The sequence below is a fragment of the Chrysochloris asiatica genome, unplaced genomic scaffold (genome assembly GCF_000296735.1).
Source record: "Chrysochloris asiatica unplaced genomic scaffold, ChrAsi1.0 scaffold00104, whole genome shotgun sequence".
In the NCBI taxonomy this organism is placed as follows: domain Eukaryota; kingdom Metazoa; phylum Chordata; class Mammalia; order Afrosoricida; family Chrysochloridae; genus Chrysochloris; species Chrysochloris asiatica.
This window is the reverse complement of record NW_006408622.1, coordinates 9550240-9567349: the sequence shown is the minus strand read 5'-3', so window position 1 is coordinate 9567349 and position 17110 is coordinate 9550240. Positions and strand designations below refer to the sequence as shown.

At 40.4% G+C, this 17110-nt stretch overlaps 1 protein-coding gene across 1 annotated transcript in view; it reads right to left on the bottom strand.

Moving 5' to 3' along the window:
- Positions 1 to 17110, bottom strand: part of ZNF382 (zinc finger protein 382) — a 45491-nt gene that overhangs the window by 22596 nt on the left and 5785 nt on the right. Inside the window, exons 2-5 of the mRNA XM_006867403.1 lie at positions 7143 to 7307; positions 3984 to 4046; positions 983 to 1109; positions 620 to 715 (exon numbers count right to left, since the gene is read on the bottom strand). Of these exons, the coding sequence (XP_006867465.1) occupies positions 620 to 715; positions 983 to 1109; positions 3984 to 4046; positions 7143 to 7307 (451 nt within the window). The remainder of the gene's footprint in view (positions 1 to 619; positions 716 to 982; positions 1110 to 3983; positions 4047 to 7142; positions 7308 to 17110) is intronic.

Below are 17110 nucleotides of genomic sequence, written 5' to 3'. Positions count from 1 at the left end.
AAACATGTACACCAACGCTCACCGCAGCATCAGAAACATGTACACCAACGCTCACCGCAGCATCAGAAACATGTACACCAACGCTCACCGCAGCACTATTCTCAGTAACCAAACGGTGGAAGCCACCTAAATGTCTGCTAACAGATGAATGGATAAACAGAATGTTGTACATACATACAATGAAATAATACTTAGCCATAAAGAGAAATTACATCCTATACATGCTACAACATGGATGAACTTTGAAAACATTACACTAACGGAAAACAGTCAAACACAAAAGAACCTCATTTATATGAAATGTAGAGAGACCAAAGTTTATTAGTAATAAACTGGGGCAGGAGAGAGGAAGAAAAAGGGAGTCACTGCTTAGGAAACGGTGTCTCTGTTTATGGTGATGGAAGATTTGGCAATGATTATTGGTGATTGTTGTACAACATGATTAATGTAATTGATATCACTAAATTAACCATGTGAAAAATGTTGAATTGGTAAATGGTATGCCATATATATTTTTACAATAATAAAAAAGAGGAAAAAACCCAACAGATCCCTAAAAACATTTAAAGATGCCAACCTGATATTTAATTTCTACTAGATTTCAGCTAGTCAGACTCACCTAGGTAGGTCTGACTTGGATAAACTCTTTCTGTTGTCCAAAGCTCTTCTCCTTGTTCCAACTTTCGGATCATGTCAGGTTTAGTCATGTGAGACCCTGATAATGAAAAATGAGACTTGGTCTAAGCTGTTTGGCCTTCAAAGCTATTGAAGGAAGGCAAAGGTACAACTGCAGGGTGGCAAATGAGGTATACATTTAAGTCATACCAAAGTTAATACCCTGTATTGAGCAAGTGAGGACAAACCGTGTTTTCTGCTAATGAGAGGAATCCATCACCTCTGATCCCTGAAATTCAAAGTTCCATAATTTTTAAGAATTCTTGAAAAGTGATGCATAACATGGAAAGATTCATGTTTTCCTTACCCACAGAGATGAGGTGACAATAGTTTTCCAACATCACATCCTTGTAGAGGGCCTTCTGAGCAGGGTCTAGTTGCTGCCACTCCTCCTGGGTGAAATTCACGGTCACATCCTTGAATGACACTGATCCCTGTAAGGGGATACTCTAGTTCATCTTGAAGTGATGGAGCTGGGTGAACAGCAGATATTGGGGACCTAGTTCTAACTATAAAAGAGCCTCGCTGGCACCACAGTTAAAGTGCTCACTGCTAACTGCAAAGTGGGTGGTTCAAACCAAGCAGCCACTCTACAAGAGAAAGAGTGGCAGTCTGCTTCTGTAAGAAAAGATTCCTACCTTGGAAATCTTCCAGTTTTACTCTGTCCTATAGGGTTGCTACTCACTCAACAATAACGAGTTATGGTTAAGGGTTTGTTGTTGTTACTGTTGTAACCTGCAACCCTGCGTAGGGTTTCCAGGAGCTGCTGGTGAGTTTGAACCACCTACCCTGAAGTTCTAACTTTGCAGTCTGACATATTAGCCTACAGCACTACACCAGGATGGGGAAGCAAATGTTACTGGAAAGCTCTGACCATAATAAGTGGTCAAGACTAATTTTCTTGTTTTATGTGATATAGAAAAGTCACTCTGGAGATGCATCCCTCTGTATTTACTATCTCATGCTAAAAATATATACTGAGGTTATCCTATTTACCTTAAACAACTAGTTGGTTGGTAGACATAAGTGACTAAAATACAAATCCTGCTCATACGAAGTTACCAATTACGAGAGACATACCAGTAAATACATACACTCAATAGGTGTTACAGATCCAATGACAGAAGTACGGGTAAGGTAAAGTGTCACAAAGCAGAGAAAATTTTTATTTTACACTCTTAGGTTTCATTGGAACATAAAAGTTTTATATTCACAATGAATTCAAAGGGAAAAGAAAATCAATTAGTAATTAAGGAACTAGCAAAAACCGCAGCATGTTTGGACACAGCCTCCAGGCTATTTCTAAGACTTAAAAGGAATTTAGGGATAGGCAGAGGGCATATGATGAAGTGATACTGGATTATTTCTTTCAGAGCAATGGTCATAAAAAATGTATTGAAGACATTTCTAACGTATTTATAAATTATCAATAAGCATTAACAGCGATCAACATTATTAACAATTACCAGTCTTGAATACAGATTGGTAAGATTTTTCTCCCTTCCAATATAATGTCTTAAACATTCCAGCACGGTACTTATCTCTCTTTGTATGAGCATGTATGTAATGTGAGAACATTTATACTCTAAGAAACTATATTCTTGAAAACTGCAGAAAGCATGAGCTGTTTTAGACAGGAGAGACAATTAAGTGATCACTGTAAGAGATGATGCCTAGAATCAAGTGGTTTCCTGGGCTGGACAAGGGAAAACTGATTCCTACTTGATGAGCAGCAAAAGGATTGGTCATAAAGTGTCTGGATATATCTGTAAGGCAGGTGACTGAATGCTGTGAATATAAATGAGATGTGGAAACAGAAAAAAGAGTGAAATGGACTGAAGGAGGTAATGAGGGAAACCTTGGAAATGTACTTGAAGTTGTCTATGGAATGTTCAGGTGGTGATATCTGTTGGAGGTTGGATATACAGTTCTGACACTGGACAGAGCCGTAAGATGGAGAGAAGTAGTTAAGACTCAGTAGAACGAACCTACTCAGTAGTGCCATCAGAGAGAATCTCACTGTGCATACAGAAAAAGAGGGAGCAGAACCAAGATAGAATCTGGAGGACATATTTTAAAGGTTGATAGATGAAGAGAGCTTTTCTGAAAGATAGGAAAACAGGACAAAGTACCTACCATCTTTAAGTCAAGAACCAATAAGTTAAGAATTAAATAGTTCAAGAGTTATACTTCTAGTTATGTAGCGTGAACTAAGCATACGCATTCTCCTGCAGCTACATAATTACAAAAACTCAAAAAATAAGTATACAATAGAAGTGGAATTACTGGAAAGGTCTTCACTGGCTGAGCAGTTTGTAGGAACTGCTGGCAGATGTTAGTGAAATAAACAAGAATGAGAGAAGAATGAAAAATCTCTTCTATACTTGTTGTTGTTGTTGTTATGTGCCATCGAGTCGGGTCCGACCCATAGCGACCCTGTACAGGGTTTCCGAGGGTGTAAATCTTTACGGGAGTAGAAAGCCTCATCTTTCTCCCGCGGAGCGGCTGGTAGTTTCGAACCGCTGACCTTAAGGTTTGCAGCCCGATTCGTAACCACTACGCTACCAGAGCTCCTTACTTACTTGCAATTAAATCTCTACTCTGAAAAGCTCACAAAAGAGGATAGCTTGCCACAAACTAATAATGTGATCTACCAATCTATTTCCTATCCTGTTATTGCAAAACCTAGGTCAGTGGAAATAGTCATTTTCCCTTGTCTGCCCCCAGACTATTAACACCTTAGATCTCAAATCAGTGTCTAAACAAGGTTGATTCCTTAAAGTAATATACTGATTTAAATCAAGATAATAAATTTCTAATCCAGAAGTACTTCTGTGGCAAGACTGAGAAAGATGATGAATGACATAAGCAATCAATTTATCAACATTGGTGTAATGCTGTATAATACGCACTGGACTGCTAACCACAAGGTCAATGGTTCAAACCCACCAGTTGCTTCTCAGAAAATCTATACAAGGTCACTATGGGTCAGAACCAACATGATGGCACTTTAACAACAAACAGAAGGTGCACTTAGAGGTTAATATTTATCTGGCAGGAGTGTGAGAAACTGTGAACAGATCAGTACCACCATGAAGCAGGAGACACCAAAGGTGCAAAATTTAAGGAGACAGTCCTGATGGATTCATTAAATTGTGTATCCTAGGCTACTTGTCTGCTTCACTCTAGCCAAACAAATCCCAATATCCAGGATATTTAAGGATGGGGAAGCAAATGTTCATATATCTTGGGGGGGCAGAGAAAGGGGGAAAGTTATTTCAGAAAGGAGAAAGGAAACATCATCTCACCTGAGGCATGGCTTTGAGATTTGCAAAAGATAAAATGTTCTCTTTTGAGCTCTGGGAAAAGTCCTGAAAAGGCAGAGAAGGGAGGATATAAGAATCATGTGTAAGACCATACTTAACTATCTCCCAAAATAACGCAGGTAAATCTGTATTAATTTCCACTGTTCTGGCAATTACACTTTCTGTGTATCCCAAACAAACTAAGGAGGGAGATTTGTGGGAGAATAGACAAATGCTTCCCCCATGTCAGAAACCCAGCTGGTGAAGATTAATGGATTCTGGGCAACCTGATGTAACTTGGAGAAAGAAAACATCATGCTTTGCTTCTTAATCTCCCATGCATCACAAGTTTGTTATATATTTCAAACTGCTCTTCATGGACTCTACCAATTTTCAGTTACCAGAAATGCATGAGAATATTTGACTTTTTACATTCTGATGAATACAACTGACAAAAACTTTTAAATCATTGCCTTTGTTGTTGTTGTTGTTTTTACGTGCTGTAGAATCAGTTCCAACCCACAGAGACACTGAATAGGGTTTCTGAGGAGCAGCTGGTGAGTTTGAACCACCAACCGTGCGGCTCAAACCGACTTTGCAGTCCAGGGCATTAACACAGAGCACCACACCAGGTCTCCAATCTTTGCCTATCAGGTCTTCATAGTTCTAATTTATATGTCTTTGATTATGAGTAATAATAATCTCCTAAGGAGTTTAAAGAAATTTTTGATAGTATGCCTATTTTTCTACTGGGTTTTTATTTCCTAATTACTTGACATTTTTTTTTAAAATTAAGAAATAAACTGTTTTAAGTCTCAAATAAGAAATTTTAAATATTAAAAGCTGCAAATAAGAAAAATTATTTTCTTACTTATGTAACAATTATTTTGCCTTGTAAGCATTTTCCCTCCTGTATGGTTTGCTGTTTTAGTAATAACACATGGGCATAATCCACATTTCCTCAAATAATGTGACACACCATCTTTCTCATACTACCTACTGCTGTATGTTTCAAATATCTGGACTTTCTATTTCTCTACTTCATTTACCTACTGACTTAACTTGCCTGTATCATACTACTTAATAAGCATAATTAGTTTTTTTTAATTAACAACCCTAAACTATGAATTTAAGGAGCCCTGGTAGCATTAGTAGGTTACAAGTTAGGCTGTGAACTACATATTCAGTCGTTTGAATCCACAGCCGTTCCATGGGAGAAAGATGAGGCTTTCCGCTCCTGTAAAGATTTATAGCCTCAGAAACCCTAAGCAGGATCACTTAAGAGTTGAAACCGACTTCACGGCACACAGCCACTACCACCATTATTCATTATTTTACTAATAGTTAAGTGGAGTCCTGGTATGGCACTGCGGGTTAATGCTTTGAACTGCAAGGTCAGCAGTTCAAGCTCACCAGCTGCTCCTTGGAAACCCTATGCAGGGTCGCTAAGATTCAGAACCAACTTGACTGCACTTAACAACAACAATAGTTAAATAAACTAATAGTTATATGGAGACCTGGTGTGGTGCTGTAGGATAAGCACTGAACTGCTAACCCAACCAGTTGTTTCCTGGAAACCCTGTACAGAGTCGCTATGGGTTGGAATCGACTGACTGCACTAAACAATAACAATAGTTAAGTATTTCACATTGAACAATACTTTTCAGTAGTCCAGGTAGTTGGAAATAGAATAGAAACTGATCAGGTACTTTTCCCACTCTGCACACATCTAGATAGAGAGGATACTTTGCGAAATAAACTTTTACATATTTACATGTTCATTTCTATGCATCCATGCTACCAAGTCAAGTTAGAGTCACAGTGACCCCATACAGCAAAATACAACAACTAACTGCTCCTCAGTGTTTCCCACACTGTAAATTTCCAGGGGAGCAGACACAGTCTCATCTTTCTTCTGCAGAGCAGCTGATGAGACTGTGTCTGCTCCCCTGGAAATTTGAATAGTGAATCCTGTGGTCAGTAGTCCAATGCTTGACCTGGTATGCTACCAGAGTTCCTTTGACTTCTACAGTGGACATTTTAACTAGTAAAATAACTATTTTGATTACTAAAATGAGGCTGATCTTGTGATTAAAAGTGTGCCAATTACTTTTTTTTATCTTAGAATGCTGGAAGAAGCTGATTATAGATTTCATCCAAGAACAATAAAGGTCATTCACATTGTTGTTGTTAAGTACCACTGATAGCGTCCCTGTATAGGGTTTCCGAGGAGTGGCTGGTGGGTTTGCACTGCCAACCTTTTAGTTAGCAGTCTAGTGCTTATCCTACAGCGCTACAGAAGGACTCCACATACTTCACTAGACATGGTCATACAAAGAGTTTTCAAGTTACTCAACCATCTACTATCCAGCGTGGTTACAAAATCAACACAGATAACAGAAGGTCCTGGTGTGACGCTGTACAAGGTTGGACATTGAAACTCTCCAGCCACTCCCTGGCAACCCTATACAAGACGGTCGCTATGAGTCAGGTCGCTATGAGTCAGGACCGACTTTATACTTGACAATAACAAACAACCCATATATAGTTACATTCAGTCAAACATACTTCACAGACGTACAATACCATAGCTCCCACATGCCGTTCACAATCTCAGACACATATTACAATTCCAAGTCAAGTCACACAATCACTTTACAAATCACTTTCCCATCTCCTTCATCACAGTCTCAAACACAACTCACATCTCATCTAAACCCAGACAACAGAGGAAAAAACCCACACAACTTTCATACACACCACAGGGTAGCATGCATCCAAAACGCAGCAGGTTGCCCACAGTTGACCACCCCACTTGGTTCTCACACTCACATTAACACACACACACAGACAACACCCGCTGTGTGTGTTTTAGGCTCCCCTGCCAGGGCTGGCACTTCCCAGAGTCGATACTGACAACTTCCCCCTCAGTCCCGCAGAGCACACAGCAAGTAGCTCGCACGCTTGCCCTCAGCGCCACGCCCCCCGGACCACACCCGAGGCCCAAGCTCATCTGAGGGTCCCTTCTTAGAATCACCAGGCCTGGCCTAGGTTCTCAGTACTCTTCTAGTTCTCTCCGCGTGGGTTACACTTCCCTTGTCTGCCCTTCCCGGCCTGAGCCCACCGTTTCCTCCTCAGCTTTTTCCGTGTCCCTGGACCAACCAGCCTCAGCGCGCGCCAAGCGCTAGCCGTCTGCGCCTGCGCACTGCTGCCTGAGCGAGCGCTCCCAGCAGTCTCCCGGGCGGTCCAGTAAGAAGTGCGGCGGTCCTGGCTTCCGGTGCTCTTCCGTGTATCAACGTCAGGGCTTTTCCGGCTTAGGTTACGTTTCTCAAAGGTTCCCAGACGTCAAGTGAACTTTCACCTTTAGTTGATTTGCCTCTGCCCTGTGGTCATCGGAGTAAGTGTAAGAATTAAAGTAACAGGTCTGGGTGCTCAGTAAGGTAGCTCTGGCTCTGATTGTGAATGGGGGCGAAACTTCTTGTATAGGGTAGTTTGTGACTGAGGTGTGTAACACTGTAATTATATCACAGCATTCTTGTAAACGACTGCAAGATTGCAGCTTTTTATTTTTCTTAGGATTTATTGTTGTTAGATGCCATCGAGTTAGTTCAGACCCAGAGAGACCCTGTATACAACAGAACAAAACACCGCCCAGTCCTGTGCCATCCTCACAATTGCTGCCACTGTGCCAATCCATGTCATTGGGAGGCTCCCTCTTCTGTCTTTTTCGCTGCCCCTCAACTTTACTAAGTATGATGCCCTTCTTCAGGGACTGATCCCCCTCCTCACAATATGTCTGAAGTATGAGAGATGAAGTCTGGCTATCCTGGCTTCTAAGGAGCATTCTGGCTGTACTTCTTTCAACAAAAGATTCATTTGTTCTCTGCCAGTCCATGGTACTTTAATATTCTTCGCCAACATGGTAACTCAAATGCATCAATTCTTCCACAATTTCCTTATTCGTTGTCCAACTTTCACATTCATATGATGTTATTAAAATACCAGGCACACTTTAGTCCTCAAACTGGCATCTTGGCTGTAGGACACTCAAAAGACGTCTTGCACAGCAGGCTTACCTAATGCAATACGTCATTTGATTTCTTAACTGCTTGACTGCTAAGTCCATGAACGTTGATGGTGAATCCAAGTAAAATGAAGTCTTTGACAACTTAGAATAAAGCTTCATTTTTTCAGTTCCACCTGTGACTCAATCTGTTCAAACAGAAACCCTTTTAACCACTAAAGCCGCCTCTTTTGAAACAGGGTCTGTTGCCTTCTTCAACTTAACCTTTACTATTCATTGCCTAGTTTAATGCTTGTTGTGGTTAAGCCTTCAAGTCGGTTCTGACTCATAGTAATCCTGTGTAAGGCTTCCGAGGAGTGACTGGTGGGTTTGAACCACCGACCTTGTGGTTAGCAGTCCATTACTTACCTTACAGTACTACATCGGAATCCTGGTGTGGTACTGTAGGATAAGCAATGGGCCACCAGTTCGGTTTGAATCAGAGGGTAAGTGGTTTAAACTCATTAGCCACTCCTCAGAAGTCCTATACAGGGCCGCTGTGGGTCAGACCCTCTAAGTCGAAGATACTTAACAACAATAACAAGCTTAATGCTTGGGAGCGAGGTGGCTCCATATGGTAAGCACTAAATTTCGAAACACAAGTTCTGTGGTTCAAGCCCACCAACTGCTCCATGTGAGAAAGATGAGGCTATTAGCTCCCACAAAGATTTAAACCAACTACATAGTACTTAACAACAGCTTAATGCTTAATATACAGTAGTATTCAGTCCAATGAGTGTTGCCTACCAAGGGATCTACTGGAACTAGAATTTAGGCAGAATTGCACAGTTGTTAAGTGCTGACTCATAGCAACCCTGTAAAGGGTTTCCAAGGAGTGGCTGGTGGGTTTGAACAGCCGACGTTGCAGTTTAAACCAACCTTTGGCTTGCAGTGCCATACCAGGACTCCTTTAGATACTTCACATCTTCTTTAGAGATGTAAAGGAAAATTCATAAAGCCTTTTTAAACAAAACTACATGATTAACTTTAACTCTGTTTTTGCTGAATTTGACTTTTCTTTTTATCGCTCTGTCTTGCTGTCAGGTGTCATTGAGTCGATTCCAAATCAGAGCAACCCCATACACAACAGAATGAAATACTGCCTGGTTCCTGAGCCCCATGCTCCAGTCACTGTGCCAGTCCAGCTTATTGGGGGTCTTCCTCTTTTTCGTTTACACTCTAGTTTGCCAAGCATGATATCCTTCTCCTAGGACTGGTCCCTCCAGATAACATGTCCCTCCTGATAACATGATGGAGAGATGAAGTCTCACCATCCTGGCTTCTAAGGAGCATTATGACTGGACATCTTCCAGTACAGATTTGTTTGTTCTTCTGGAAGTCCATGATACTTTTAATATTCTTCTCGAACGCCATTACTCAAATATACAGTCTTTAGTATTCCCATTGTCCAACTTTCACATGTATATTGTTGTTGTTGTTGTCAGGTGCCATCGAGTCGGAACAGACTCATAGCGACCCCATGCACAGCAGAACGAAACAATGTCCGATCCTGGGCCAATCTCACTACCGCTGCCACACTTGAGTCCATCAATGATGCCACCTGGCTGATCCATCTCGTTGGGGGTCTTCCTCTTTTTCTCTGACCCTCCACCCTACCCAGCATGACATCCTTCTCCAACGATTGTTTCCTCCGGACAATATGTCCAAAGTAGGAGAGACGAAGCTTAGCCATCCTGGCCTCCAAGGAGCACTCTGGATGCACTTCTTCCAAAACAGATCTATTGGTTCTTTTGGCAGTCCATGGCACTTTCAGTATTCTCCTCCAACACCACAACTCAAAGGCATCAATTCTTCTACGATCCTCCTTATTCACTGTCTAGCTTTCGCATCCATATGAGGCTATTGAAAACACAATGGCCTGGGTCAGGCGCACCTTAGTCCTCAAGCTGACCTCTATGCTCTTCAATACTTTAAAAAGTTCCTGTGCAGCACATTTGCCCAGTGCAATACGTCATCTGATCTCTTGACTGCTACTTCCACGAGTGTTGATAGTTGATCCAAGAAGAATGAAGTCCTTGACAACTTCAGTCTTTTCTACATTGATAAGAATGAGGATTTTTGTTTTCTTGACATTGAGATGTAATCCATATCGAAGGCTGTGCTCTTTGATCTTCATAAGTAAATATTTCAAGTCCTCTTCACTTTCAGCGATCAAGGTTGTATCATCTGCATATCGCAGGTTGTTAATGAGTATATTAGGTGATTGAAAATAGTATGACTTGGGTCAGGGGCACCTCAGTCCTCAAACTGCTGTCTTTGTACTTGAACTTAAAAGGGGTCTTGTGCAGCAGATATTCCTAATGCTACACAACTCCTAATGTGGCACTGTGGGGTAATGCACAGACTGCAAAGTTGGTTTGAACCTCAAGTTTGGCAGTTCAAGCTCATCAGCTACTCCTTTGAAACCCTATACAGGGTTGCTTTGGTTCAGAACTGACTTGATGGCACTTAACAACAACAACAACATACAACTCCTGATGTGTATGATCAGCATTGAGTACAAACTACAAGGTCAGCAGTTCAAACCCACTAGCTGTTCCTCAGAAACCCTATACAGCATCGCTATGAGGTGGAACCAACCCAACAACACTTAACAACAACAACAACAACAATGTATGATTTCTTGACTGCTGCTTGCATGAGCATTGATTGTGAATCCAAGCAAAATGAAATCTTTGACAACTTCAATTTTTTTTCCATTTATCATTATGTAACTAATTGGTCTAGTTGTCAGGATTTTTGTTTTCTTTACACTGAGGTGCAGCCTAGACTGAAAGCTGTGGTCTTTTAACTTCATCAGTGAGTATTTTAAGTCCTCTTCACCTCCAGCTAGCAAAGCTGTATCATCTGCATATCGTAGGTTGTTAATGAGTTTTCCTCCAATCCTGATGCTACGTGCTTCATATAACCTAGCTTCTCAGATTATTTGCTTAGCATACAGACTAAAGGAACACTGTGGGAAGCGCTTAACTCTGGGTGCTTGGCAAGGCCGCACTAAGAGGAGAGACATTATGCACGGCATATGATTCTCAAAAGCTGACCCCTATCTTCCCTTCAAGTTAGCCCTGAATTTACTTGTAAAAATATATAATATAATTTGGCAATATTCTCAGCTTTCACTATGAGATCTACAAACCTTAGGAAAAACTAGCTAAGCAGCAATTGCTTTCAGCCTTGGTGGATTGAATACAAAGAGAAATTGTATAAATTACTCCTTCTCATAGAAAACCTAAGTAACTGCATTTGTGAGGCCACAAAAACAGATAGCATTTAGAGTCAAGCTGACCCACCCCCATAGGCCTCACCACATTCAGTCACTAGCTAGAATTCTCAAACACCTACATACAAACACCTGCATAAATAAGTAGACAATAATGAACTTAAGTGAAGGATAGTTTTGACTTAATAATCTACACTTCTTGCAGCAAGTAGCCAAGTTGAGCTTTATACCACATAGCTTCCAAGTGATTTAATTAATACCTTTATTATGAAAATAATAGCACATTATGTAGGATAGAAGTTTATAGTCTTTTAGTAGAAACAAGAAGAATAGTTTTATCTCATTCTGGGCAAGGAGATGAAGGTCAATCTGAACATCATAGAAGTATTTTTGTCAAGGTTGTCTAAATGACCAGGTGCAAGAATGTTGTGACTAACTGTGTAATAATTCAAGAAATGATAAAAGTGTCAATGCATGTACTGTGTAATTTTAAGTATAAAAAATAAAGACTTGCTGGGCTGGGCTAGCAGAAGGCAGAGAAAAGCAGAAGGCAGAAGAAAGAAAGGAGAAGGAAGCAGAAGGAACTAGCAGAGCCAGGGAAGGCAGAGCTAGGAGGAAGAAGAGGGCAGGAGGGAGAAGGCAGAGGGCAGACAGCAGAGAGCAGAGGGCAGACAGCAGAGAGAACAGAGAGCAGAAGCAAGGGCAGAAGCTAGAGAGCATAGCCGGACAGCACAACAAGTTGAAAAGCCTCTTGAGTTGTATTCATTCATTTCTTCACCCGACGTTTCCGCGTATTCGCTCGTGTCCCACGACCCCCGCAGAGGGCAGGAACCCCCGCAGAAGACCATAGAAGAATTGATGCCTTTGAGTTATGGTCTTGAATGAGAATCTTAAAAGTACCCTGAACTGACAGAGGAACAAACCAATCTGTGGGGGAAGAAGTGCAGCCAGAGTGCTCCTTAGAAACCGGAATGGCGAGACTTCATCTCTCATACATTGGAGATATAATCCCAAGGGACCAGTCCCTAGAGAAGGACATCGTGCTTGATAAAGTGAGGTTCAGCAAAACAAAGGAAGAACTTCAAAAAGATCAATTGACACAGAGGCAGCAGCCGTGGCTCAAATGTAACAATGATTGTGAGGCTGGAGCAGGACCAGGCAGGGTTTGCTTCTGTCGTGCATAAGGTCACTGTGAGTTGAAACCAACTCAATGGCATCTGACATTCATATGACATACAGATTAAGTATGGTGAAGGAATACAACCCTTGTGCACATCTTTCCTGAATTTAAACCTTTCAGTATCCCCTTGTTCTGTTTGAACAACTGTCTCTTGTTCTGTGTACAGGTTCTTCATGAACACAATTATGTGTTCTGGAATACTCATTCTTCCCAATATTACCCATAGCTTGCCTTTTTTCCCCCCTTAATCCTAGCTTATGAGTTTATTTTATGAAAAAACTTTCAATCCAGAGTACCATTTCAGACTGTTTGTGTATACATAAACAAGTGATTAAAGACAATGATCATAAACAGAATGAAAGGAAACAGAATAAATGGACTCAGATTTGATATGGTCACATGAGAGAGGAGGAAATTCCCTTCTGGAAATGCCAGTGCAGTATATGTAGGGATCTTCTGGGTGGTGAGGTGGGAGGTGGAACGTGACAAAGAGCTGGACCACTGGGCTTTATCAAGGTCACTTCAGAGTCCACATTCCACAGGGTTGTCCACCACCTGTCCACACAAAGTCAAAAGTTTTTGCATAGTCAGTACAGCACAAGTGAAAATCTTTCTGGTATTCTCAGCTTTCAGCCAAGATCCATCCTGGCTGACATCAGCAATGATATCACTAGTTCCATGTCCTTTTCTGAATCCAGCTTCAATTTCTGGCAATTCTCTGTCAATGTACTATTGCAAACATTTAAAAATTATCTTAGCAAAATTTTACTTGCAAGTAATATTAATGATATTGTTCGATGACTTCCACATTCTGTTTGGTCACTTCTCTTTGGAATGGGCACAAATATGGATGTCTTCCAATCATTGGCCAGGTAGCTGTCTTCCAATTTTTTTGGTCTAGATGAGTGAGTGCCTCTAGTTCATCAGTTTGTCGAAAGATTTCAGTTTGTATTCTGTCAATTCCTAGAGCCTTGTTTTTTTGCCAATTCCTTCAGTGAAGTTTGGACTTCTTCCCTCAATAGCATTGGTTTTTGATCATATGCTACCTTTTGAAATGGTTGAACATCGACCATTTCTTTTTGGTACAGTGACTCTGCATATATCTGCCATCTTCTTTTGATGCTTTCTGTATCAATCAATATGTTGTCCATAGAATCCTTCAATATTAACAACTGAGTCTTGATTTTTTTTCTTCAGTTTGTTCAGCTTGAGAAATGCTGAGTATGTTCTTCCCTGTTGCTTTTCTAACTGTAGGTCTTTGCACAGTTCATTATCAAACTTGACTCTATCTTCTCATGCTGCCTTGTAAAATTTTCTGTTTAGTTCTTTTACTTCTTCATTTCTTCAGTATTGATACTTGTTGTTGTTGTTGTTAAGTGCCATTGAGTCGGTTCTGACCCATAGCAACCCTGTACAGGGTTTCCGAGGCTGTAAATCTTTATGGGAGCAGAAAGCCTCATCTTTCTTCCACAGAGCAGCTGGTAGTTTCGAACTGCTGACCTTAAGGTTTGCAGCCCGATTTGTAACCACTACTCTACCAGAGCTCTTTCTTTGATATAGGTGGTGAAAAAGATTACAAGAAAGGGGACAGTGGGTTGAATTCAAGTCATGAGCAATACCTTATTCCTGGTAACGTTTTTGAGAGTTTAATATAAGTAAAAGAGGAAAAATAAAATTATTGTGAGAGTAGAGTATCAAGTTTTGATCTGCATTAGCAGTATGTCTGTGTGATACAGATGACCAGATCATACATCTATAGATGTTGGGTCTGTCTACCTGGATTATCCTGAACATCAGAATTTCCGGATCAGCTTATTGGTTGATGATTAACACCTAACTGTCAGATCCCCTGTCTTAGTCTGTTTCTGTTGTCACATACTTCACAATCTTACAGACTTTGTTATCATTCTCTTAGTTCTCTTTGCCTTCTTCACGTTTCATGACAATGTTTAGTATTTCACTTAGATTGTTCGTTATTTTCACTTTTTATAACTGTTTTACTTTTGTGGCACATAAAAGGAAGTTTGTTTTCTTTTCTTTCAGATTTGGATTCTGCGTATGAGACAAAGAGTTTAGATAAAGGAGAAGACGTTATTGCAAGCCCTGATTTTTGGTGGCCCATAATGGAAAGTAGTCAATCCATTTGTCTTAAAAACTTCATTTTCAGGGATGACTGGCAAAACAAAAGTGAGATGGAAGTACCAGGACAATAACTGGGATATTTCAGAAAAATGAAAATCATCTCTGAAAAACTACCCAATTACAAAAATCATAAATAGCTTTCATTACTACATCAGAAAGTTTATCATAATGAGAAGTTCTATGGAGATAAGGTCTTTAGTTGTAATTCAAACACTGAGGAATATAAGAGAGTATGTGCAGGTCAAAAAGCCTATGAAGATAAGGACTATTGGACCACCTTTGGTGTGGATAACCCACATTCTCTCCAACTGAGTATTCATACTGGTACACTAAGGTCTTCATAAAAATTAAATGTATTATCACAGTCTGTAGACTTAACAGAAAATTCACAATGATGAGAAGTACCATAAATCCAAGGACTACAGAGAGATCTTTAGAGTAGCTGGAGAAATGACTTCACTACAGAGAATTCATGTTTGTGAAAACACCTATGAATGCACGTTCTGTGGGAAATCATTGAGAGTGCGTGTGCATCTTACTGAACATCAGAAAATCCACATGACAAACCCTACAGGTGCTTGGAATGTGGCAAAGCCCACAGGTTTCATTCACAGCTTGCCAACATCAGAGGATTCACATTGGTGAGAAGCCCTACAAATGTATGGAATGTGAGAAGGTCTTTAGAATTAATTCACAGCTTATTGAACATAAGAGGATTCATACTGGTGAGAAGTTTTACACGTGTAAGGTATGTGGGAAGGCTTTTGGAGTCTGTAGAGAACTTGCTCTACATCAGAGAATCCATACTGGTAAGAAACCCTATGAAGACAAAGTATGTGGAAAGGTCTTTAGAAATAGTTCATCCCTGACTAGACATCAGAGAATTCATACTGGTGAGAAACCCTGTAAATGTAAGGAATGTGGGGAAAGCTTTGGGGGTAGGTAGTGAAGTTACATGACATTACAGAATTCACAGTGGCCCGAAACCTTATGAATGTAAGGAGTGTGGGAAGTTCTTTAGACTCTATTCAACATCAGATAATTCATAGTGGGGAGAAACCTTATGAATGCAAGGCATGCAGGAAGGCATTTAGACACAGTTCAGCCCTTATTGAACATCAAAAAATTCATGCTGGAGAGAAACCTTATAAAATTTGTAAGGCATGTGGGAAGGCCTTTAGACATAGGTCATCTTGTACAAAGTATTGGAGAATTCATACTTGTGAGAAACCAGATAAATGTAAAGAAAGTGGGAACACCTTTAGTTTAAGCAAGCACCTTAGTTGACATAAGAAAATTCATACTGGTAAAGAAGGCATTTCAATGAAACATATGTATAAAGGTCCTTTGTTTCTCATTTTTCACTGGAAAAACTTGTACATTTAACAAAAAGTAATTGGGATTTTATCTCTTTTTTTTTTTTTTTTTAAATCTTACTGCACTTTATGGCCACTCTATTCTTAATTGAGTATCATAGGTGCTATGTGGAGCCTGTGGGTTAATGTGCTGGACTGCAAAGTTGGTTTGAACTACAAGATCAGTGGTTCAAGCTCACCACCTGCTCCATGGAAACCCTATACAGGGTTGCTATGGGTTGGAACCAACTTGATGGCACTGAACAACAGCAACAAAGGCGCTATATACTTTCAGTTTTGTTAGCTGCTGCCAAGTATTTTCCTTTTTATATCAATTTACATCTTACTAGTAATTGATATATGAGGGTTCCTGTTAGTCCATTTCTGAAATGTATGGAATATGTACAAGGGTAAGTATTTGTACTAGGGTTCCAATTTATACATGCACAAATTTACTCCAAACAAAAGCTGTTTGAACACATCTCCACAATCACTGGAGGGCTGCAGACAAGCTCTCTCTGTAATACACTTGTCTTCTCTGGTTGTTGTTGTTGTGAAGTGCCATCTAGTTGATTCCGACCCCTAGGGACTCTGTATAGGGTTTCCAAGGAGCAGCTGGTGAGCTTGAACCACCGACCTTGCAGTACAAATTACTTTGCAGTCTGACGCATTAGATCACAGCACCACAACAGGATTCCGTCTTCCCTGGTTAGGGGGACCTTCAAAAAAAAGTTCCAATCAAAACAGTGGCTTCTGACGGGATCTGCTAATCAGTTAAATATAGTTAAATTCCAGGTAGAGAGGTCAGCTCATAAAGTTACGCAGTCTGTGTTTAGGGTTCCCAAGTGGTAATCTGATATATTTTTTTTCAAAGACACAGGGCAATCATGGGGTTATAGAAATCTTAAGAAAAGTGAAAAAGGTCAGGAAAGTTGTGTTGAACACTTTTTCCCACCACAACAATGCATCTGCTCATTTTTCAAGGGTAGTAACATAGTAGTTACGAATCAGGCTGAGAACTGCAAGGTCAGCAGTTCAAAACTACCAGCTGTTCTGTGGGAGAAAGATGAGGCTTTCTGCTCCCGTAAAGATTTACAGCCTCAGAAACCCTGTACAGGGTTTGTTATGTACAGGCACATAACAACAACA